Consider the following 23,675-nt stretch of genomic DNA (forward strand, 5'->3'; position numbering starts at 1 on the left):
GTTACAATTATGGCAAATTATATTGAGGGAATTTATTTTTTAACCCCTGAATCTGATCTGCTCTAATTACTACATATCTCGAAAACCCTTGGCTGATTTAGTTGGTCTTCATACTGCGCAATGTTGGCCTTTGTATTCAATAGCGGACATTGGAGGGGTGAAGTCTTTAGCAAGCACTTTTGTAAATAATGCTAAATCAAAAACCTGTTTATATATATAATACAAAAAATGATGAACACTTTCAGGTTTCAGGATCTCTCCAGCTTTATTAAAATAAGGGACTTATTTTTGTCAAAAGGTAGGCACGGACAACAAAGTACAAAAATAGAAGAGTTCTCACACGTTGATATTAAAAGGAAACATTAGTAAAAAGACATTAGGAATCAGAATGTGTCAATCACACACAGTGCGAGCCCTCAGTAACAGAAGGGCTACAAAAAGCACATTTTCATGGACAATTTAAACATTGTTAATAACTACATTGACATTCTTTAACACAGTGCTTACTTTCAGACTATTTCTGCTCTTTGATTAGGAAGTGTTTCTGAATATTGAAATGTAAAACATGTCAATTTGAAAAGTATATAAATCTGACAGAAGTATGGAGGGGAATGGAATACAAAAAGAAAATGGCGAGTCTTTATTTTCCAATAGCGAGTGACTTTAGAGACTCAACAGTGAAGAGAACGGTTTTAGAGGCGGATCACTCTGATCAGGAAGCAGGGCAGTCTTTGGCTACTCATTGGGCAGTTAGTTTAGTCGCCGACAGCATGGCTTCTAAAATGTGAGACAGTGCAGAGAATGGGAGGTTGGGGATCCAATCAGATGTCCGGTCCTTTACTCCAGAGGATTTAGAGGAACGTGTGCGTCTGCCAGCAAGGCCGGTTGGAGGCACTCAATGGGGCAATGGATGTGCTGCAGGAAGAGATGAAGAGGTACAGTCAAGGTACAAATAATTCTGTAATTTCATCAAATCTTTTTTCGCTCTTCATTAGTTTCAGGTGAGGTCATTTATTGAGTTTCTATTTATTAAAGACATGAGACAAAAGCTTTGAAAAAGAAAATCTGGATAATTAATTTGATGGTCTTTGAAATAAAATGTTTTTTTTAATTTAGTTTCGGACAAAAAATGGTGTGCTACAAAATGCCATGTGCTACATCTTGATTAATACAACACTTAAATGATTTAATAAGATTTCCACTCACGCGTACTGTGTTGCCCATTCTAACAGGCTGCAGCGGACTGGCTTCCACATCACCACCTGGTCTGCGGCAGTTATCACATCTCCAGCCCTGATTAGACCAAACAAACACAAGCCTCCTTTAAACATACTTAAATTGACTCGCTGAATAAAACACAAGTCAATATACATATAGCAGAACATCAGACCAAAAGCATGGGAGGCTGATGTGTCGTACCTGCTGTCCTCCAAAGCATGTGCAGGTGCAGATGGCCCCGTGGTACTCCTTCTGCCACTGGTTTCCCAACTGGTAAGCTTTGCCATCATCGTAGCACACCGACTCATCTGTGTGAGGGTACATTCACGTTCATATTTACATCTTTTTGAGACGGTTGTAAAATATATATCTTTGGGTATTAAGAGGCCTTACGTGGTTCACACTTGTACTCTCCTTTGCCATTTCCCAAGCAAGTGCAGCTTGTCAATTGACCGTTTTCGTTGCGGCGTTCCCACTTCTCTCCAATGCGATAGTTGTTGTTATTGTCATTGCACCACTCTAATGACGAACAAGATGATAGTTTGACAACACAAGTGAAATATATTCTAATGCAGCTATGCAAAATGTACCTACCAGGAAAAACAAATATCCTGAAAACTTACTTGATGAATCACATCTGAAGTGGCCGCTCCCCATTCCCAGGCAGGTGCACCACAGCTTGAAGCCTGTCTCTGACATCCGCTCCCATTCACTGCCTACATCATGGTAGGTTGAAGTAAAGGCATCATAACAGGAGTCCTTATCGGAGGGCACTCCCTCTGTGACTGATAAAAGATGGGAGAGGATAGATATGAGATAAATATAAGAAAAATGTGTTTGTAAGCCACTAGTTATTTAAATATTGATCAGCCAGAGTAACCGCAACCCCTCTTTATGTTAACCTATTTTGGGCCATGATGGTCTTTATCTGGTTACTTTTAAAGATGATAGTCATATTTCTAAAAAGACAAAATGTAAAATCTTTAAAAAAAGGTTTTGTAAAATTGATTTATGTAGTAAATACAAATTGTATTTCAGCAAGAGAACAGTTCATATCCAGGGGACAGCGGAACTTGTGAATTAAAGCCTGTGTTTAATAAGAATAAGGCCTGGTTTTCTATCACTGAGGTAAAGATAGACCCTTGATTATTGGCATAAGTTTAGTCACAGCAGTTCCTGTAGGATTTATTGTTGTTTTGTTTGCAAACTATTCTTTTTGCACTGAATCATTTCCATTTATTTCTCACTTCAGTAGAGCTCTTTGTCAGTTGTGCGGGAACTGAGTGTGTGATTCAAGTAATTTACTTGCAAGCCGTATCTTTATCTAACTAAATTCTCCACCCTCAGTTCACTGGTCATCAAACTGAACTGAGTAGGATGCTTACTTGTGTTTCCAGCAGTGACGACCTGCTCCAGTATCTTGTGTTTGAGCGCCCCCATCAGAGCCTCCACGATCACATTGTAGTTGGCTTCGGGGGACAATCCTATCAGGGTCGCAGTGGTGGCTGTGCCTGGCAGGCGGACCTGGACAATAAAGAGGGATGAGGTTTGTCTACATACAATTACAGAATTCCTCTAATATGATTAGTAAATATTGCTCAGATTGCATGAGGGCCTGGACTGGAGACCACTCCCCTTGTCTCTTACCTGGAACATCTTCTCGTTAAGATGAGTGAGGGGATGGCAGGACACTATGTAGGCGTTGCTCTGCTTGTAAGGCTTCCAGGAAAGAGTGGTCTGAGTTTGGGCTTCCTGTGGAACTCCGGTCTCGTTTCCAAACGTGGTGCCGATGGGCACGTTGAGCTTTAGTATGGGCAGTCTGCGGCCCTCTGCATCAGGAAGGGGCACAAAGACCAGGGGCTCACGAGCTTGGCCATAGGGGGACAGTGGGTAGCCACCGTTACCATTATTTCTGTTGTCTCCGTTGTTGTTGTTGTTGTTGTACTCTGTGTACTCCACAGTCTGGCTCTGACCACTATTCCCATCCTGGCCATTGTTGCCCACTACCTGGACTGTGTTGTCAAACTCAGGTTCAGGCACATCCAGCCTGTCATCATAACCTCCTGGGCGGTGGGGTAGAGGCAGGGAAAGCAAGGACTCTGGTTCTGTGCAGGAGAGACGGGGTTAGGGAAGCAAGCAGGTTAGATGAGGGGGAGGTAAAGCAGAGCTGCAGTAACATATCTCAGCCAATAGGAGGCGACAGATATGCAGCATTGCTGGGTTACTACTCACTGGCAGCATGTCTTAATGCAGTATTATGGACACACATGATATTTTGAATGGCATTTTCTGAAGCATTCAAAATAAAATAAAAAGTATTATTGTTTTACAACCCTAAAGCTGATTGACGGCACAGTTTATCTCAAGGCCTCTGAGCGGTTGCTGCGAAACATTTTGATTGAGCTAAGCAGATTAAAGCTGCCATTCAAACCCTTACATTTGATAGGATGTTTGACCATAATGTGTTTATATTGGCGCTTATGACATGATTTAAATTCAATACATTCGTCACTGTACAGACAGAAGTCTTAATACTCACGAGTCCTGGTTTTGCCCGCCAGAGGTGTGCTCCTCTGTGTGTTCTGGATGGCAATGATCTTAATGATGTACTCTGTGGATGGTCTCAGGCCTGAGGAAAGAGAACAAATGTATCAAAGTGGAATAAGTAGGTTTCATCCTTCTCTGAATTGTTATCAATCTAAAACCTTTTTTGGTTTGTTCAGTTGACATGGCATACCAGAAATGGTGGCGTAGTTCTGCCCCGGGTGGGGTCTTGGGATGAGCTCTCGTGGTGCTCCTCCTGACACCTCGTAGGTGACGTAGTATCCTGTGATCTGTGTGGCAGGAGGCAGCCAGGTGAAGGAGATGGAGGTGGGGGTCAAAGACGTGAACTGCAGGGCCGTGGGAGCCTGGACCACCGGTTCAGCTATGAAGGAAATTATATAAAAATGTTAGATCATGTGATTACTTGTTGATGTGATTAAGAAATGACTAAAAATAGTACTCTACCAATTTAATGGTGCACTCCAACAACCTTGTCTTCATTATTCTGTAACAAAGTTTTCCTTTTTCCTTAATTACCCACAATGCAACTCAACAGCCGAGCTTAAGACTTGGTAAACTCACTCGCTCTCTAGTGTGCCTGCATTAACTAAAGCATTGTGTGCCTTTCGTTTTTTCCATCTTCCTCTCTCTCCTTCCACGCAATGTTGACGAGACGTGTCAGCCATGACATGCGTGGAATTCGGAAACAGTACCGAAGGAGTGGCAGACCGGGTTGGTGGTGGTTCCCCTTTTTAAAAAGGGGGATCAGAGGGTGTGTGCCAATTACAGAGGCATCACACTACTCAGCCTCCCCGGGAAAGTTTACTCCAAGGTACTCGAAAGGAGGGTCAGGCCGATTGTCGAACCTCAGATTGAGGAGGAACAATGCGGATTCCGTCCTGGTCGTGGAACGACGGATCAGCTTTTTACTCTCGCAAGGATCCTGGAGGGGGCCTGGGAGTACGCTTATCCGGTCTACATGTGTTTTGTAGACTTGGAGAAGGCGTATGACCGGGTTCCCAGGGAGTTACTGTGGGAGGTGCTGCGGGAGTATGGGGTGAGGGGGTCTCTACTCAGGGCCATCCAATCTCTGTACTCCCAAAGCGAGAGCTGTGTCCGGGTCCTCGGCAGTAAGTCGGACCCATTTCCGGTGAGGGTTGGCCTCCGCCAGGGCTGCGCTTTGTCACCAATCCTGTTTGTAATATACATGGATCGGATTTCGAGGCGTAGTCGTGGGGGAGGGGGTCTGCAGTTCGGTGGACTAAGGATTGCACCACTGCTTTTTGCAGATGATGTGGTTCTGATGGCTTCATCGGTCTGCGACCTTCAGCACTCACTGGATCGGTTCGCAACCGAGTGTGAAGCGGCTGGGATGAGGATCAGCACCTCCAAATCTGAGGCCATGGTTCTCAGCAGGAAACCGATGGACTGTCCACTCCAAGTAGGGAATGAGTCCTTACCCCAAGTGAAGGAGTTCAAGTATCTCGGGGTCTTGTTCTCGAGTGAGGGAACAATGGAGCGTGAGATGGGCCGGAGAATCGGAGCAGCGGGAGCGGTACTGCAGTCGCTTTACCGCACCGTTGTGACGAAAAGGGAGCTGAGCCAGAAGGCAAAGCTCTCTGTCTACCGGGCCATTTTCGTTCCTACCCTCACCTATGGTCATGAAGGATGGGTCATGACCGAAAGAACGAGATCGCGGATACAAGCGGCCGAGATGGGTTTTCTCCGCAGGGTGGCTGGTGTCTCCCTTAGGGATAAGGTGAGAAGTTCGGTCATCAGGGAGGGACTCGGAGTTGAGCCGCTCCTCCTTCGCGTCGAAAGGAGCCAGTTGAGGTGGTTCGGGCACCTAGTTAGGATGCCACCTGGGCGCCTCCCTAGGGAGGTGTTCCAGGCACGTCCAGCTGGGAAGAGCCCAAGGGGTAGACCTAGGACCAGGTGGAGGGATTATATCTCTTCGCTGGCCTGGGAGCACCTTGGGATCCCCCAGTCAGAGCTGGTTGATGTGGCCAGGGAAAATAAAGTTTGCGGCTCTCTGCTGGAACTGCTACCCCCGCGACCCGACCACGGATAAGCGGGAGAAGATGGATGGATGGATGGATTCTCGGATTCTCTCTCTCCTTAACATTGCTTGTATTCACATTAAACTGTAAACATTTCTGGATGTGGAAAAATCAGATTATAAATTCAAATTATGAAGAAATGTATTCCCAATGAAGCAGAGAGATCATCACACAGATTTGTGTAGTACCTGTTTTAAAGATTACATTAGTTGGTTCACTCCGTGTGTTGCCATTCAGAGTATACAGGTTAACAGAGTAGTCGGTGCCGGGCTGGAGACCTTTAAAAAAAAAAAAAAAGAACAACATGAAACAGTGAAATCACACTTCCAAACATGTCAAATGTGTAAACTGTTTCCAGCTTTTACGTTGTGTTTAGCAGTCAGATGTAGTGTACCTGTCAGAGTGTAATCGGTCGAATCTCCTGGGATGGTCTTTCTGATGGTGGGGTGGGTGCCACTTTTGGGCGATGCTTCAACAAGGTAACCAGTGATGGTTTCCCCCTTGGAGCGCCATGTCAGTGTGAAAGAAGTATCCTTCACATCAGAGATACGCACACGTCGAGGAGGACTGACATCTGCATTGAGGGGAAAAAGCAGTGGGTAACGACTGATGATGGGTAATGCTTTTCATAGGTCCTTAAATTCATGAGTATTTGTGGAAAAAAACATTAATAGTGCTTGGATGTGTTTATTTTGTGCAAGAATAAAAGTGTAAGGGAATTTCACTTAGCTTTCAAACTTGTAAATAATTGTATTGCTCAACTTACACAATATACTGTTTTGCTGTCCTGGGAAATGTCATAAGGATGCCATTGTCTATTGGTAACAATAATTTACCCAAATATATGTCTCAAATGACACTTTGATGGGAATTTAGAAGAATTAGTTCTGATAAGTCGTTGAAAGAATTTGATGATTAAGAAGGTGTGTGTACCCTGACGTGTTCATTTTTACAGTGCAGCCAGTTACCTTCCTGTGTGGTGGCCTCGCCCTCCAGCGGTCTGCTGGTGACAGAGTTCTTCAGGGCGTAGACATGTATCTGGTATGTGGTGGCCACCTACGATACACAGCCATACAGTTTATATTTACTCACTAACTGACTATAAACCCATGTAAATACTGAGATAAGAACTCTTGTTACCATGAGGCCTGGTACAACAACACGCGTGGTGTCGGGCGCAACGTTCATCTCTTTGGTGGGGCCATTGATGTTCTTTGGGTTGACGACCACACGGTAGCCTAAGAGGCGTGCATTGGGCGCACGCCATGATACAGTGAAGGTGGAGAGACCGATCTCTGTTATCACTAGGTTGGTTGGAGCAGGGATCACTAAGACAACACAAATACATACAAAAGTTAAGTCAAGGAACAAATGAATTAGGTCAAGATTATGTGGATGTTTTTGGTGTATTTCTACCTGTGGCCTGGGTTCCCACCAATGGTGTGCTGGGGGTGCGGCCATGTAGGGCGATGACTTTGACGGTGTACTCTGTCCCGGGGAGAAGGTTTCTCAGCAACACGGTGTCCTGGTCACCTCTGGGTGCTGGACGCAGCTCCCTCTCGCTCTCCTCTGAGCTGGAGTACAGGACACGGTATGATGTCACCGTGCCGTCTGGACTGTCCCAAGTGATGCGCATGGAGTTGGAGTCTATCTCAGAGAAGGTCAAGTCCTTGGGACGGTCCATGGCTGCAGGAGAAATGTAAGACGTGGGAATTAATTTCCACTTTCCACTTGATCAGCTCTTACTGAATTGAGTCCAACTTACCAGTCATAACATTATCCACCACAGGGGAGGAGGGTTGTCCATCATTGCCCAGCGCATAGACACTCACAACATACTCCACAGTGGGCATGAGACCGGAGAACGTCATCTGAGTTTGATCTGTAATAGACATGAATAAAATGAGCCAATGAGACGATGATACAGTGTTGGAAAAAAAAGGAAGTTATAAAATGTTTTCTTTTTCCGGCCTGTCTTACCAGGGGCCACCACCTCGGAATAAGAGGGTCCTAGGCCATTCTTGGGGACACTAGTGACTCTGTAGCCTTTGATTGGTCCCTGAGCAGGAGACCAGCGCACTGTGAGGGCGTGGTCAGTCACTTCTGTCAGTCTCATGTCAGTGGGGGGCTCGGTATCTATGAGACAGGTGGACATATAACAAGCTTTAGATTTAGTTTAACCCATTAACATTTTCTTTTCCCCCCAGGAACTGTTTTTTTTTTCATGTTGCTGTACCAGTCTTGTGCATGATGGAGACCGGGGTGCTGGAGGAGGGGCTGTCCCCCCTTCCTGTAACAGCAAAGACCGTGATGGTGTAGTCAGTGCCTGGTGACAGACGGGTGATGGTGGCAGTAGTCTGAGTGCCGGGGATTATAAACTCTTGGGGAGCCTCGCCACCTAGGTAGAGATTGAAGAAGGGTCACGTGTTAGATTCCGACTACAGTTGAGGTTAAGAGGAAACAAGGAAATAATTAAAAGTGTTGTGCAGACTTGTGCCTTCATAGCTGATCTTGTAGTTCTTCACAGAGACAGAGGGGGCCTCCCAGCGGATAGTGATGGTGGACGGGGTGGATGATGTTACCTCCAGCTCTGTTGGAGCATCTGAGACTGGAGAGGATAAGAAAAGGAAGAAGGCTTATAATAAATACATTCTATAAATTCACATATGAATAGTTCTGATCAAGATTCGAGAAAAATAAAAGGTGTTAGTAGAAATCAGAAAATAAACTCACTGGTGGCCTGTGTGCCAGTCAGAGGCTGACTTTCCTGATCGTGGGTGACAGCATACACATATACCAGATACTCTGTCTCTGGTGTCAATGCAGTCAAAGTAAAAAAGTTCCTGGTCGGGGGAAGCTTCTCGTCTTTCGGCCGCCCACCACTCGTTTTTGAATAGCGGATGCGGTAACCTGTGATACTAGCGGTCGGAGCCAGCCAGTGAACGGTGAAGGAGTTGGTGCCAATGTTTGAGAAGTCCAAGCCAGTAGGGGAGTCCAGAGCTGAAAGGTAGCGGAGAGACATTTTAAATAACAAGCAATGAATTGCATTAAAAAAATACCAAAGCAAAAGATCTACAGCGACATCAGTGGGTTGTTTACCCACAAACATTGGAACCGCAGCTAAAATTACACCATGTTTATCTATTATAGGTTTGTTTTTTATTGCCTTTTATTTTTTTTATTGTTTATTAAAAGAAAAAATTATGCAATCATTTTCTGATTTTTATGTTTATTGCTTCCGTTCTCTTTTTTTTTTTTTATATGCCTGAAACTTTTTGTGGGGATTAAACTCTAATGAAAATGCCCATATCATTCACCCACGTTAGAAGCCACTGGCATACTCACTTGTCCTCTGAGTTCCTGTGGCTGGTTCACTCACTCGCTCCCCGTACACACATACAACACTGATACTGTACTCAGTGTTGGGCAGCAGGTCTATATGGGAATGGAGATGGGTACACCGTTAGAATGGATTGACGTGGAGCATTACAAAGAAGCCAACTTAATTTGGGCTTTAAACACAGCTTTCTGTCAGATGTGTTTAAACAGATAGTCTTACTCTCCAGAAGGAAGGTGTTGGTGGCTCCGCCAACATTAACCTCCTTGATGTCATCGTCTGTGGCTACAGGGTGGTAACGGATGATGAACCGAGAGATGTCGCTGGCTGTGGCAGCATGGGGAACTGTCCATGTCACCCTAATGTTGTCAGGACCAACCCCTGTAAATTGCAGGTTGGTGGGAGCTGGAATGGCTGCAAAAGGATAGGTTAAAGTTAAAGCCAACACAGGGGAAAAAAAGTGGTTGCTTTAATAAAATCTGATTTAGGATGTTGGAAAGAAAATATTATGAAAGTCATACATTTCTGATATGTACTGTAGTATTTGAGTTAGTCATGTGAGTTATTGAAAGGTTTGTTAATGTGGCTTCATCAGTTTTCTCATAAAAAACCCAGCCCTTCCCATGGATGGAGTAAAAGAGATACATCACCAGCATGCGTTTGCTTTGTATATGTGGTTGGTTCGCTTTCCCCCTCCTCTGTAACAGTGACGATACTGATGTCATAGTCCACACCCGGCTCCAGACCACGAACCGTGTAATAAGCAGCAGATGCTTGCGCCATATCTTGAAAAATTGGCAAGCTCTCGCCTGAGGTCTCTACGGTTATCTTGTAAAAAGTGGTTGGATAGTTCTGAGGGATCCAACGCAGGCCAATGGTGGTGTCAGTAATGTCGACAAAGTCAATGTGTCTCAGTGTGGGGATGTCTGAAAGGGTTAGGCCAGTTGCAAAGTGCAAGCATAATTAGAGATATTACATTAGTTATACCAAACACGTTAATTTCATTCCCAAATAAAGCAGTCAGAGATCCAGAGTTGTAGCCATGCAAAACAAATATAAATACAAATGACTGAAGTTCATAAACATTAACAGTGGACTTATAATAAAAGCATTTTAGTGATGATTAATAATACTATTCTCTGCATGCTCCAGAAAACAAAGTTCATTCCAAATAATAAACATGCCCCCCATGCATTATACCAATGAGATGTTACTTATAAGTTATGATAATTAAAGCTGCATTAAAGGATGTGTTTTACATAGGAGTTGCTCTTAAAAATATAATGAATGATGGCCCAACTCTGCTTCTCTATGGACCCTTTAGCCTATTACGCATCTCTCAAACTAAAGTGAGTGAGGATGAAGAAGAATGCATTCTAAGGATGAGAATACTGAAAATATAACTGTAATGACAGGTGGAGTTAGCTGCTGTTTGATCGCAACTCAGCCCTTTCACCCAAATACAAATCTGTATTTTCTCTCACACAGACACACACACAGTCTTTACTGTGGACAAAGTTGTGTTTTGGAGGACTATCTACATGTTTTCAAGGCTTTCCTGTTGGCTCCTACCTGGTGTGACAATTGTGGAGATAGGCACACTTTCCAAATGGCCCTTGGTACTGAAGACACTGATGTTGTACTCAGAACCCGGATTCAGACTCTCCAGCATAAATGAGGTTTGATCAGCTCGGAGTAACTCTTCCAGGGTGTTTCCTCGCTGGCCGTCGGTAGGTGTGCTCGTCACTCTGTATCCTGTGATGCCTGAAAAAATGGATATGGTAAACATTATTTCAAGATGTTCCTGAAATGAATTATCCCAAAGGGAATATTGGGAAGAATCATTTGTCCTCGTGGAAAGAAATACCATCCAAAGGTCAGGGTCTAGACTTGGCAATATGCAATGTGCTGACAGTGCATAGGGAGCACAGTCAATATTTACCTGGGGTTTTGGAAGCGACCCAGTAGACGACGAGATCTCCTGTGATTGAGTTGGACTGTACTCTGAGGTCAGTGGGGGAAGACAGGGCTGCAAGCAAAGGGAAGCAGATTATGACACAAGTATGTGAAAGCTGTTTCATTGCAGCAGTAACTTCTTCGTGTCGGTCGACAGAACATTCTCCACTCTTTGGCCAAGGTTTTTGCCCTAGGAGGCAGACATTGTGTATGTGTGTGATGATCTGAGTTCATGCCAACTGGCCAAAAGGGGATGTGGCAATGCCAGTGGCCAGTAACCAAATGTGCATGAGTTCTAAACAAATTCACATATCATGGCCAAACTCATGAACCGTTTGTTGTAGAGTCTGGTAGGAGGAATCATTGCACTGTAAATTGTGTGTGTGTGGGAATTAATTCACATGGAGATGCATACATGTACAATATTACAACTACAGCACATTTGCAAATTCTCAGAATTGGATACTCACAAGTCACAACGGTGCGGGTAATAGGGTTTCCACGGTTGCGTCCGTTGAAGATGGGCTGCACGCTGTAGATGTACTGAGTTCCAGGGATCAGCCCGGGAATATAAACACTTCCAGTTTCAGAGGTCTCTTCTCTGGGAGACTCGCCTTCCACACTGGGGAGCACAGACAGCTGGAGAGAAGGAGGCAGAGGCAAACCCAGTAAATATACCACTGCAAAAGACACTAAATCTTCATTTTGAGTGTTAATGTTTGGCCCTCTAGGAGAAGTATGACCAGCTGCAAACAAAATACTGACAAAACTCATGTCACTCGAGTATCCCCTTTCACTTCACACACATTAAGTCTGATTATGACCAGGTTATCTCTAAGTGTAATGATGAAGTAAGTTCTTTGGACATGATGAAAAGGTGTCTACCTTGTAACTAAACCTGCGGACAGGTATCCAGGTCACGATGATAGAGGTATCAGTGATCTCAGTGCTGAAAGCAGGGTTATTTCCCATCTGGGGAGCTGGGAGGAAAAAGACAGAAATACAATTAATTTCATTACAAAAATGTATTTGCAGATGTTTTGATTGTTTTCATACTGACCGGTGGTAAAATATGTAGTGATGCCCTCGCTGAGGTCATTGTCCAGGTCAGAGTGCAGGGTGGCAGTGTACTGGGTGTCTGGGCGTAAGTTCCTCAAAGGGAACTGGGTGACCCTGCCAGGGATCCTCTTCTCTACGGGGCTGGATCCTTCAATGCTCAGGTAGAGGCGGTAACCACTGACGATGGCACGGGGAGCCTCCCAGATCACCACGGTACTATCGGGCCTGATGTCAGTAAAACGCACATCGGTGGGCGAATCAGGTTCTTGAGAGGGGAGAAAAAAAAAAACATGTGTATGAAAGAAAGTCTCTCATCTTTTATTGTAATCCCTCTGCGTCTAACTCAAGCTCCTTTGTTCATGACAATACTTACTGGTAGACTTTTCTGCCACAAGAGGCTGGCTCTCCGATCCACCATTCATGGCGTAGATGTAGAAGCGGTACACTGTTCCTGGCTGGAGATGGGTTATTTCGGCATATGCGTTGGGTGAAGGAGGCAACTGCAGGACCCTCGTCTCAGAGCCATCGGGAGCAACGGGGGTGAAGTGGACCCTGTAACCGGTCACCTCGCTGGGTGGACCGGTCCAGGTGATGCTGATCTTCATGTCTGAAACCTCGTAGAACGTCAGGTCTGTGGGAGCCGGGACCTCCTCTGTGAGAGAGGTAGATTGATAGACAAAAAGGTCAAATCAGAATCAGGCTTTATTAAAGTATCCTTTGGAGTTATTCACCACTATTGATGTAGCAATGTTTTAATCATGTTGTACTCATTGTGTTAGGAGAACGCCTCAACGCAATCACCTTAAGCTTTATATGTACTGTATGGGAAAAATAAAGTACAGTAAAAATATCTAAAAGATTAATGTATATATTTCAGATGAACTGAGGATTTATAAAGTGTGTGTGTGTCTCTGTGTCAGCTGCACATGCATGTTTGCTTTTCATGTGTCTGTTTCTGAGCCCACCGTGAACTAATGAAAGGTCATTCAGGGGCCACGACAAGGTAAGATCAAAAAAGTCATAACAGACCGTGATAAGGATAAGAAGATATTACTATGCTGAAGCTATAAAGCATAGTGTGACATAGCAATGTTTAGTCAAGCTTAGTATTTCCAAAACAGTGGAGAGCGCTGCCTTAAGCTCTCCGGCCCTATAAGGAATCTTTAGCTCTCTGTGTATAGTCCTAATCTGCCATATGACAGCCAGAAGATAACGTTAGATAAGAAAAGAATAACTGAGATTTTAAATAAAATACAAAACGTACTGTGAATGTTTTAATAGGAAAACATCTTTCCATTGGCTTAAGTTATGAGGCATTTTTATGGATATCAATTTTTTTTATCAACTGAAAGATATGTGTCTGTTTAAAAATGTGCACCTGGGAGAGGGGATCCAGCGGTGTTGACCTGTACGAAAACAGGCTCACTCTCCCGGTCCTCCTCCACGGCGTAGATGCTGATATTGTAGAGGTGACCGGGGAGAAGGTCAGCCAGGGTCACGGAGGTCTCGGAGTCGGGTAAGTTCAGCTCAGTGCTGCTGCCTTCCAGAGATGGAGTGTACACCACACGGTAACCTGGCAGGCACAGAGACAATAACATTGATCTCTACATCAAAAACTACCAATTTGAATCACTTGTAAACAGACTAACAGAGACATGCTCTTTACCAGTGATAGGAGCCTGAGGCCTCGTCCAGCTGATTCGGATGGAGGACTCTCTCACCTCATCGACCACATGCTGAGCCGGGGAGTCAGGAGCTGCAGAGGGGAAAGCAGATGAAAATTGCACCATGTTTGAAAATGTCCAAAATTGGCATAGTGCTGACATTTGTTTTCATGACAAATAGAAGGAGATGGATTCTCCCACCTGTAGTCTGGGAGGTCGTCAGGATGAGGTTTGGCTGTCCCTGATTCGGGAGCTCGTAGACGTTGACGTTGTATCTGCGTCCTGGCAGGAGGTCACTAATGGTGAGAGAGGAGGCCGTGCGAGGAACATCTGGAGACACCAATACAAAGTTAGTTATTATATGAATCAGTGATACAAAATGACAGATAATCTGAAAGAGGGTTTCCATAGATATATAAGAACCTCAACTGAAGAACATGCCAATTAATCAATCCATTCTCATTTGCATGAGACGTAATGAAGGTTTCAGTGATGCTCAAATGATCTCACCAAGGACTTTGGGCTTGGCCCCGTCCTCACTGAGCTCGTACTCCACCCGGAAGCCAGAGATGGTGGAAGACGCAGATGTCCAGGACACAACGAAGCTGTTGGAGGTGATTTCTGTCACAGACTCAGAAGTGTCCATCACTGCAGGAGGTGCGGTTGTCTCTCCCTCCGATGTTTCCACTTGAGAGAAAAAGGGATATAATGTTCCTGTGAAAATGTATTTATATCTGTGTCCTTGAGAGGTCACTAACTGCTTGAGTTTACTCACAGGAACCGTGGGTGGTGGTGAAATCAAAGCGTGTGACCTCGCGGCGTCCGTAGCGCAGGATGCTGATCAGCTGACCCTCGTAAGTGATGCCTGGACGCAGCCCGCTGATGGTGTACGATTGAAGGTGGCCTGGGACGTTGACCTCTCTCCAGGGTGAACGGGTATTTTTCTGCCATAAGAGGTACAAAAATAAAAGGTGATGAAGGTCAGGTTTTCATTTACTTGAAGCATAAATTGGCCTGGCATGAAATATGCTATGCAAAAACAGCTACTAGATGACGCCTGTAGTGAGATGTTTTCACAACTGGTTATTTCAATGTCTAGACTTTAGGCATGCGTAAATCGTTAAAATGAAAGAACAGATATGATAAAGCTGAATAGAAAACATTATGTGCAGAGAATTTACTGGAATAAGTCTGAAAATTAGGACTTTATATGGTAGTCTGTATATTTTGGACTGGACTCTGGCTCGGACTCGTTAACTGCCATTTCCTGCTTTAGCGGTCGGAAAGCTTTCTCAGAAGGAGAGCCAGACGAGGGCGTTAAGTAACATTTATTTCTAAAATACACAACCCCCTTCAGAGGAAATCAGTTTGAATTCAATTTAAGATTCATAAACATTTCAGCCAGCTTGTTAGTTTTCGAGGTCTTCAAAGACAGAAAAAATGTGTAAGAAAACAAAATTCCAGGAAGGGAGATGTTTTCCTTGGAGTCTGTGTGTTGGTGCATGCACACTGTAAAGGGGAGTTCATGTAACCTCTAATCTCCTAGTCTGTCCATGTTCAAAAGTTTAGTCCCACCTCTTCTCCTTAGCGTTTTAACATTTGGCGTTTCAACATCTTTTAGATGATAAAGAGTGTTGCTTTTTTTGCATTTAAATTGTTTTTTGTTTTACTTGTACTTGTTTTATAGTGTGTGAGCTGAGCTGTGTTTTATCTATTTGCCTGTACAGCACTTTGGTCTGGAGGTTTAAAGTGCTTTATAAATAAAGTTGTATTGTATTGTATAGTCAACATTACCAAAAGCAATTGACTGTTTGCTCACCTTTACTAATACTACCTGTGTGAATATTTATAACAACCCTCTCTTTTAAAAAAAACATACTTTCTTTTACTAAGTCAATATATAAAAAGGGGGACTCACAATTCTCCATTTGAGGATGTACTGGGTAATTTCCACAGAAGAAGGTGGGTTCCACTGAATGGGATGGGAGTCTGGCTGTTTTCCTGCCTCTGTGATGATCACCTGCACAGGTCTGTGGCCATCTGAGGAGTTAGAGCAGCATTAGTAGGAGAAGATTCAGGGGAAGACATCAGGAGAGCGTTGGAGAGACCGAGAACAAAGCTGCTATTAGCAAAGAGAAAAAAGAACTCGCACACAATGCAACAGTGTGACCTGTAGCGAGTGGGGGTGAAAGTTGGCTACTCTTTGGTGAGACTCTGTCATATGGATTCATCGTTTTGAGACAGAACCAAACCACCAGACACTGCTAGACCAGCTCAAAAACCCACTGACATTACAGTCCCACCTAACACTGGATCACTATATTCATCACAGTTTACCTAGCTAACATAAAGCTTCACTATCTGAAGCACACAGCTTTGATCATGGTGAGATAAATGTCGCAACTTTGAGGTCAATGCTTCTTTCAGGATACACAATGTGCTTCAGTACAAAGTACCACATTAAGCAACTTTATAGGGAGATATTGGAGGCAGGATTTGTTTAACACCCCCCCCCCCCCCCCCCCGCCCCCCTATTTCCCAGCCCAGCATCGCTTTCTCCTCAGCAGGTCAGCAGAACAACACCAGGCGGGGGGAGGAAAACTTCTCCTACTACAAAGACTAAAAGGGAGAGATAGGGGTGATGTGATTGGCAAGCACTTCTCCATTTGGTAACTTCAAAGTAGAGAAAAAACACCAAACCCCCGCTTCTCTCCACAAACCTGAACTTTATGAGGGCAACGTAGGAGGGTTGAATAAGTAGAGATAACACAAATAAATATCAAACAGCTGTCTGACAATCTGCTGGAAAGAACTGAGAGGCTAATTAATTCACTTTTAAAGTCAATAATACTTCCAAATTAGATAAGGGAAAAATTAATTGAATAAATAATCCAATTTCATAATACATGTTATCTGGTAGATGGCCAGGGTTTAGTATTTAGGTCGCTCACCCCATAATTAAGACTCAGACGAACCAGGGTTATCACAACTATAACAAATGGATCGTCCAAAAATATAGAATTTAAAATGGAGCTGAAGTTGAAATCTGATTGCCGTTTCTTTTTCCTATGATCTTTAAGTGGACTTATGATAGTAAATCCATAATGGACATCAGAGATATTTAAGTGAAAGCCATTAAAACTCTTGATATGTAATTGTATCATGTCTAAGTATACAAGATCCATCAAAAGGACACTGTTTAAAGTCTTCTGGCGATTTTTCCATCATGTTTGTTGTTCTGGGATATATATAAAAACTTGAACCAGCATATTCCAACCATGTGGACTCTGCAGAAACAGATCAGTTGAAGAGGAAAGTGACTTTAAAGCAATGGTGTACGGAGGATTCATTTTCTTACCTTGGTAGGTCTGCTGGGGTTCACATCTCAACTCTCCAACCCCGTTGCCATAGCAATAACAGCGGTAGTTGATGCCATGGATGGATTTCTCCCATGTGTCTCCAATCTGGTGAAAGGTCCTGGTTTGTGGCTCCTGGCACTGATCTATTAGTTCAAAATAGTGGAAGACAGCAGAGATAGGATGAGACAAAGTAGGATTGGGTGGTCATTTTTCTATAAAAGTAAATCATCATCAGCTGAGCTATTGAGACATAAACGCACCGAGAGCATCACACTTCCAGCGACCACGTCCCTGTCCATAGCAGGTGCAGTTCATCATGTAGCCCTCGTCGTGGCGCTTGGAGAAATCCTGGTTTATATCATAGTTCAGGCCATCAACAATACACTGATCTGGATACGTAGATAAAGGAGGAAACCCAACTTTAAACTTAAGCTTTAGGACAACAGTTTTGTTTCAAGTCCAAATGGGAGTTAGCTCTCTGACCTCTCAGCTGTGAGTGAGCGACACAGCTCCACTCCCCGCGGCCATTTCCCAGGCATGTGCACTCCATCATGTGACCCATGACATCATGGCGTTTGTCCCACTTGTCGCCTACACGGTGCATGGCTCCATCGTTGGTGGTACATAATTCCTCATGGGCTACACAAAGAAAGACAGGAAATAAGAATGAATAAAAAACAAACAGTACCGTGGGGGGGAGTAATTACTTTTGGTTCAGTTAGGCCAGTATCAGCCCTCTTTATGTAATAAGTCAAAAGTAATTACTCTTCCATAACTATAAGCCCCCCCAAAACATCTAGTGTAATTGCATTCTCTACAAAGGAAATATCTCCATAGCATGTTAGCATTTATACAAATTGTATCTTTCACTTTCTTGTTCTATAGAACCTTTAAACAGAGCTAAGCTAGCCGTTTCCCCCTGTTTTCAGTGTTTTCATGTACTGGCTGTATAGGTCCATATTTACCAACATATATTAAAGGAGGCATCAATAATTCTCGGCAAGAAAGTGAATAAGTGTATTTCCTAAAACTATTCCTAAACACCTTTTATTTTCCTTTTATGTTGGGAAAGTAAACTGGAGACATTTCAAAGCTATTGTTCTGATACTGTCTCTAAAAACACATACACACACACTCACCGGCCATGGGGCAGAATCCAAAGCGCTGCTCTGTGTCATAGTCGTGGGTGGTGCCACACCACCTCATGCTATCACGTCTCCCGTCAGAGGTGCAGTCGGTGTAGTTGCGGCCGCTATAGAGGAAGGGGAAGTGGCACAAGGCACCATGGGAGTTTCCACCTCGGGTTCCCACAACGGCTGGAATAGAGACAGGGAAATCTCACCTTACAATATATCCATAATGCCATGTTATGTCTTCTTTATATTTTGGGGACTGTGATAGATTTGTCAATTCTTGCAATATTGTTGTTATAGCAAAATATATAAATATTCACAAATTCCCAAGTGGGAATATCAAGTGTAAAAGGAATTATGTCCAAACAGAAATGAACAAAAACATTGATTTTGATTGATGATAAATACAATTCTATGGCAGTTTCTACAGACTTTTTCAAGGCAAGATATTGAGAGGGAATATGGATGATATTGAAAGGCAATGGCTGTTTTATAAAAGGTCAACGTCAGCCCAGTATATCTCACAAAACCAAAACAATGGTCAAGCCCAGGTTGAAATCCCTGTTCCTAATTCTCACCATTCTTCTCAGTACAGAAAGAGTACTGCTGGTCTTTCTCATAGTCTGAGGTTGTCGAGCACCAGAGCTGTCCATCCGTGCGTCCGTCTGAGGTGCAGGAATAGAAGGTCCTTCCCATGAAGACAAACGGGAACACACATGGCTGGCCGTCAGAGTTGCCACCGTATTCCTGCTTCCTGGACTCTGCACAGACCGGAAGGGGAAAGTCAAGAATGAGGCAATTACAGCGGAGACAAACCATATGCATCTAATAATGGTGATTATGGTGGGTGTTGTGACTTGAATCTGGCGCTCTAAAAGGCATTTCATGTCAAAGAAACCCAACAAGAAACATAAAGGATCCCACAGTTTGTTATCATTATTCTTCTTTCTTCACAGAGACCCCTGCTTTCACTCACCCCACTCCTGGCAGCTCACTCCGTTGCCCAGACAGGTGCAGAGCATCTGCGTGCTGCCCTGGCTTCTGAACCAGCGCTGTCCATCGAAGTAGGCGGCTCCAGAGTCGGTGCGGCACGTCCCCTCAATGGAGGGCTCAGGCTGCTGCAGAGTCAACGAATGTTCGGGGGTCAACACGACAGCACCTGAGGCTGTATGCCAACAAACAGAATGAAAGAAGGATGAATGTCAGAAAAGATCACAGAAAAGTTTTTAAAAACTTTTAGCAAATGTAACCTTGAGCAAAGAGTTTTTGAGTCTCACTTCGGACTGCGTTGTGTCTCTCACACTTCCACTCTCCGCGACCATTTCCTAAGCACTGACACTGCAGGGTGTGTCCACCTGCGTCCGCTTTTGTCCACGAGTCTCCGATACGGTAGGACATCTTGGGTTCCTGGTCGTTGCAACGGTCTGGTGAGAGGACAACAATGGTCAACAGCCAATACTGAAGAATGTAAAAGTGTGTCCATGTGTGTGTCTACACTCTTCTTACTCCTTGAGGTGCATGTGATGCGTCCATTTCCCTCTCCTAGACAGGTGCAGTCGAGCATCATCCAGCCTTGGTACGGCTTCTCCCAGGTCTCCCCCACGACGTATGATAATGCCACGTTGTTGTCGTAGCAACGCTCGGCTGCACAAAAAACAGAATATGTATTGCATCTGCAGTAGTTTACAAGACACTGTAAGAAATCACTTGAAATCACAGCTGCTAAACCACATGGGAAAAACAAACCAAGTGAAAATCAATAGCTGTGGCGTAAAATGGGCAAAAGAGGAGGGGCATGCTCTCTTGCTCACCTTGTTTGCCTTGACTGTTGTCAAATATTGACAATACAATCAAACTCAGTCATGCTTCTGAGAAATGACCCTGTCAGTAAGATTGTGTGTCATTGTGTGATGGCAGCTTGCATGTTAGTGTTAGGGTTATCTGTATTTCAGAGTTCTTTTTTGGTGTTCACGTCCTGGTCACCCCACACGTTTAAATGAATCAGGTCAAAGTACTCACCCACAGGTTTGCAGGTCCACTCTCCTTTTCCATTTCCAAGACACACACACTCCAGCATGTAGTCAGCCGTCTCGTGAGGCCTCTTCCAAGTGTCCCCGATTTTATAAGAGCTCCCACCTTCATGGCATCGATCTGTGGAGAAAAATAAATACTTAGCTGCATTTGTTTGAAATGATTGCACTATAATAATACATTGGATTTGTATAGCGCCTTTCCTAATGCTCAAAGACACTTTACATACAATCAGAAACAGAAACAGTACCAACAAAAGCAGTAGTCCTAATCCAAGTGCGAGTATAGTGTGAGGGGGGTATTGAAAGCTAGAGTGAATAAGTGAGTTTTGAGAGTTTTTTGGATGGATTCAAGAGTGTTGGCCTTTCAGTATTCACATATCCATCATTCAAATTTGATATGCAGTCATCAATACAATTTGCGTAAAACATTTAATAAAAAAATCATGATGTAATGTCTTTCTAATACATGTAAGGAGCAGGAAATACCTACCTCTTGTTTTGTCAAGAAAATACCTTGATTAATCTAAAACGTTTTTTATTTGAATTAAATACAACACACTTAAATTGATTTGAATTACAATATTTAATTGATTTAGAACAATATTTTACAATTGTTTTTTGAAGTCCAGGTATTTCATTATTCTGGTTACTCACTTGCAATGGTACAGCTGATCTTTCCACGTCCAGAACCGATACAGGTACAGTCCCATATCATCGCATCCTTTGACCTCTCGTAGGTTTCACCCACCCGGTATGACTGGACATTGTACTTATCATAACAGGACTCCTCCACTGAGAGAACAACAGAGGAATAATGTTAAGAGTGTGTTGATAGCGCTGAGTGATCCCAAGTGTTTTTTACTAAGTCAGTTCTGGTGTTTTAGTCAGGTGTTGATATTGACACAACATTCTGAAACAAGTGGCAAGGAGCCAATAACTCTTGTCAATCTTTTTTTACATTACATTACATTGCATTTAGCTGACGCTTTTATCCAAAGCGACTTACAAGAAGTGCGTTCGAACAACAAAATACAAACTTGAAAAAAACAGAATCATATAAGTACATCAGGTTTCATAGAGAAAAAACATTTCAAGTGCTACTCAGCTGGCTTTCGGTAAGCCAGTCCTTCATTAGTATATAAGTGCTTTGTTAATAGTTCTATCACTTTTTCCAGATGTGGAAAGTGTTAAGACATTTCTGTATGGGTCGGTTTCTCACTGACCTTCAGGTTTAGATTTACACTTGATGCCTCCTGCTCCATTGCAGGTGCACACCAGTGTACTGCCGAGGTAGGGTTTGTCCCACTGCTCGTCCAGTCTGTATGAGCGACCATTCTCCTCACAGCCGACTAGAAAATCAAATACATCGATTATGTCAAAGATTATTAAGCATTCAAAACCCCAAACCTTCCATTAAATATGTGCATGATGGCTAATCGTAAACAAAAAAACAGCCAACATTAAATTGGATTAATTAAATCACAAAGAATGACAAAAGTGAAAGAAACACTTTTTTAAATTTACATTTAGGATATTAAACTAAAAAATGTTTGATATTTATGATGGAAGTCCTTGTACCAACCTGTAGTAACGGCGGCTTCTTCCCGGAACTCTGGATACACCTGATATTGGCCGGATTGTCTTTTGCTCTTTTTTTGCAATCCGTGGACTGCGCTGCTGACGCACAGCGCAACCAGCAACCCTGTCAGCGGGCCACCGGTCATTTTGTGGAAAAGTAAGAACTTCAAGGTTAAGAAGGAAAAAAACGAAGCAAGTTAACGAAGCAAGTTTTGCAAAAGAAGCGCGTGCAGAACTAAAGTTTAACTTGGAGAGATCTGATTTGTTTTACTCTCTGCTCCTAGCTGCCTGCTCACAGCTGGTGCACCAGGCCGAGCAGAGGAAGCGCGCTGCTTTTATACCCGGGCACACCGCTGCAGCCCGCAAGAGGGGAGGGCTTTAACCGGAGCTCCGGACGACCCGCCCGAGTCTGAGCAATACTGACCCTCAAGACAAAAAACCAGCAGGCAAAAATAACATTAGGGTATAAAGATGAATAAGCATTTAAAATTAAAATATCTTTTCAGAGATTAAATCAGACTCCGGCACTCTTTGAAATGTTCTGCATCATGTCTGAGTTCAATTTAAGGTTTCTGTCAATGTTGCAAAATCACCAATTTGCATATTTAAATCACTTGAAACAGTTTAGGATACCACTACATTGACCTTTAATGTCTACAGTTACCTGCTTTTAAGATGATGTTCTATTGTAATCAGTATTACTGAACACCTCAGAACGTTTTTACTTAAATCCTATTCACCTTCCACTGCATAATCAAACACACGCATGTCATCTATGCTTTTTCTTAAATCATACTCAGACTGCCTCGTATTCAACATTCTAAAACTAAATAAATGTTGTTGTCAGTTTCATTGTGAGTAATTTATAATAACAGCAATGTGCACTCTGAAATAAACTCCTGACTGGCTCCCTGCAGGATGAGGTGTTGTGCAGCGAAGGCCTCACCAAAGTAATTTCTGAACTTCGACAAGATAAAAGAAAAAACAGACAAAATCTCTGCTTAAATGACGTCATGCATTTGAAGACTGATCACTATCACGCATTAACTCAAACACTTGATGTGTCTTTATGTTGTGAAATCTTTTGGTTGTTGATCCTGTTGATGCTTTAATGTTTTTTTAATGTGCCGATTACAAATTTATGTTGTTGCTGCTGTTGTTTTAAAGTTGATATGAAGCCTATTGTCTTGTATTTGTTTTTTGTATACTGTTCATTTTGTTTACAGGGGTTAGTTAGGGTCAGTAACCTTATAGTCTTTCTCTGTTTCCTGTGCAGAGACTACAGATGAAAATAGCTATAGCTAACTATTTGCACACTGAGAATCTGTGCAATGTCCAAAACAAAAGTACATTAAATACAAGGTAATTGAGGGTGCATCACAATTGTATTAACAACTTAAAGTTTGTGAAACATTCTCCTTTAAGATGTTATATTTACTGTTTGTATGGATAAATCCAAATGTTACAAACTTTTACCTGTAACTAAACCAAACACATTGTATTGTGTGGAAACCTTGGGGTTTTATGGAAAAGAAAGATCTGTGATTTAAATATGACATCACATGTTTAGTTGTTGTGTACCCACCAATGTGTGGGTTAATTTGTGTGCAGTTAATTATCCTGCAAGGACACAACATGTTTTCATAAAAAAATGCACTTAAGGGGGGAAATAATAATCCGGACCACAGCATGTTGCCTCGGTCATGTTACTGGTGGAGCTGCTGGTTCCACTAA

At 43.2% G+C, this 23,675-nt stretch overlaps 1 protein-coding gene across 3 annotated transcripts; it reads right to left on the reverse strand.

The window, feature by feature from the left end:
• Positions 1 to 239: 239 nt before the first annotated feature.
• fn1b (fibronectin 1b) lies at positions 240 to 22,238 on the reverse strand. 3 transcript variants are annotated; one of them, XM_034108415.2, is made up of 46 exons: positions 21,946 to 22,238; positions 21,587 to 21,712; positions 21,018 to 21,155; positions 20,350 to 20,481; positions 19,837 to 19,974; positions 19,608 to 19,754; positions 19,307 to 19,495; positions 18,909 to 19,091; positions 18,337 to 18,513; positions 17,681 to 17,836; positions 17,458 to 17,586; positions 17,197 to 17,340; positions 15,757 to 15,878; positions 14,614 to 14,782; positions 14,349 to 14,525; positions 14,040 to 14,168; positions 13,841 to 13,930; positions 13,553 to 13,747; positions 12,548 to 12,826; positions 12,176 to 12,439; positions 12,001 to 12,095; positions 11,586 to 11,754; positions 11,102 to 11,188; positions 10,732 to 10,923; positions 9,810 to 10,085; positions 9,382 to 9,573; positions 9,168 to 9,257; positions 8,556 to 8,822; positions 8,314 to 8,430; positions 8,059 to 8,220; positions 7,803 to 7,958; positions 7,588 to 7,704; positions 7,239 to 7,508; positions 6,963 to 7,150; positions 6,791 to 6,878; positions 6,217 to 6,396; positions 6,011 to 6,100; positions 3,956 to 4,144; positions 3,758 to 3,847; positions 2,866 to 3,323; positions 2,604 to 2,742; positions 1,842 to 2,003; positions 1,612 to 1,737; positions 1,420 to 1,526; positions 1,207 to 1,293; positions 240 to 915 (listed from the first exon to the last, which is right to left on the reverse strand). In XM_034108415.2, exons 1-46 carry the CDS (start codon positions 22,085 to 22,087, stop codon positions 838 to 840), a joined length of 7,398 nt encoding a protein of 2,465 aa, XP_033964306.1. In that variant the 5' UTR covers positions 22,088 to 22,238; the 3' UTR covers positions 240 to 837. The 3 variants fall into 3 exon arrangements, with proteins under 3 accessions (XP_033964306.1, XP_033964296.1, XP_033964288.1); XM_034108405.2 differs by lacking the exon at positions 9,810 to 10,085 and having other exon boundaries at positions 8,320 to 8,430; XM_034108397.2 differs by lacking the exon at positions 9,810 to 10,085.
• Between the last annotated feature and the right edge of the window lie 1,437 nt (positions 22,239 to 23,675).

The sequence above is a fragment of the Pseudochaenichthys georgianus genome, chromosome 3 (genome assembly GCF_902827115.2).
Source record: "Pseudochaenichthys georgianus chromosome 3, fPseGeo1.2, whole genome shotgun sequence".
Classification (NCBI taxonomy): domain Eukaryota; kingdom Metazoa; phylum Chordata; class Actinopteri; order Perciformes; family Channichthyidae; genus Pseudochaenichthys; species Pseudochaenichthys georgianus.

What these genes read in the sequence shown, in the direction of transcription:
- fn1b (XM_034108415.2), bottom strand. Translation starts at nt 22,087, where the DNA reads ATGACCGGTGGCCCGCTGACAGGGTTGCTGGTTGCGCTGTGCGTCAGC. An exon ending in GACGACCTCCCAGACTACAG is followed by an intron (nt 13,931 to 14,039) that starts GTGGGAGAATCC and finishes TCCCCTCTGCAG; the next exon opens with CTCCTGACTCCCCGGCTCAG. An exon ending in GACCGATTACACTCTGACAG is followed by an intron (nt 6,101 to 6,216) that starts GTACACTACATC and finishes TTTTTTTTAAAG; the next exon opens with GTCTCCAGCCCGGCACCGAC.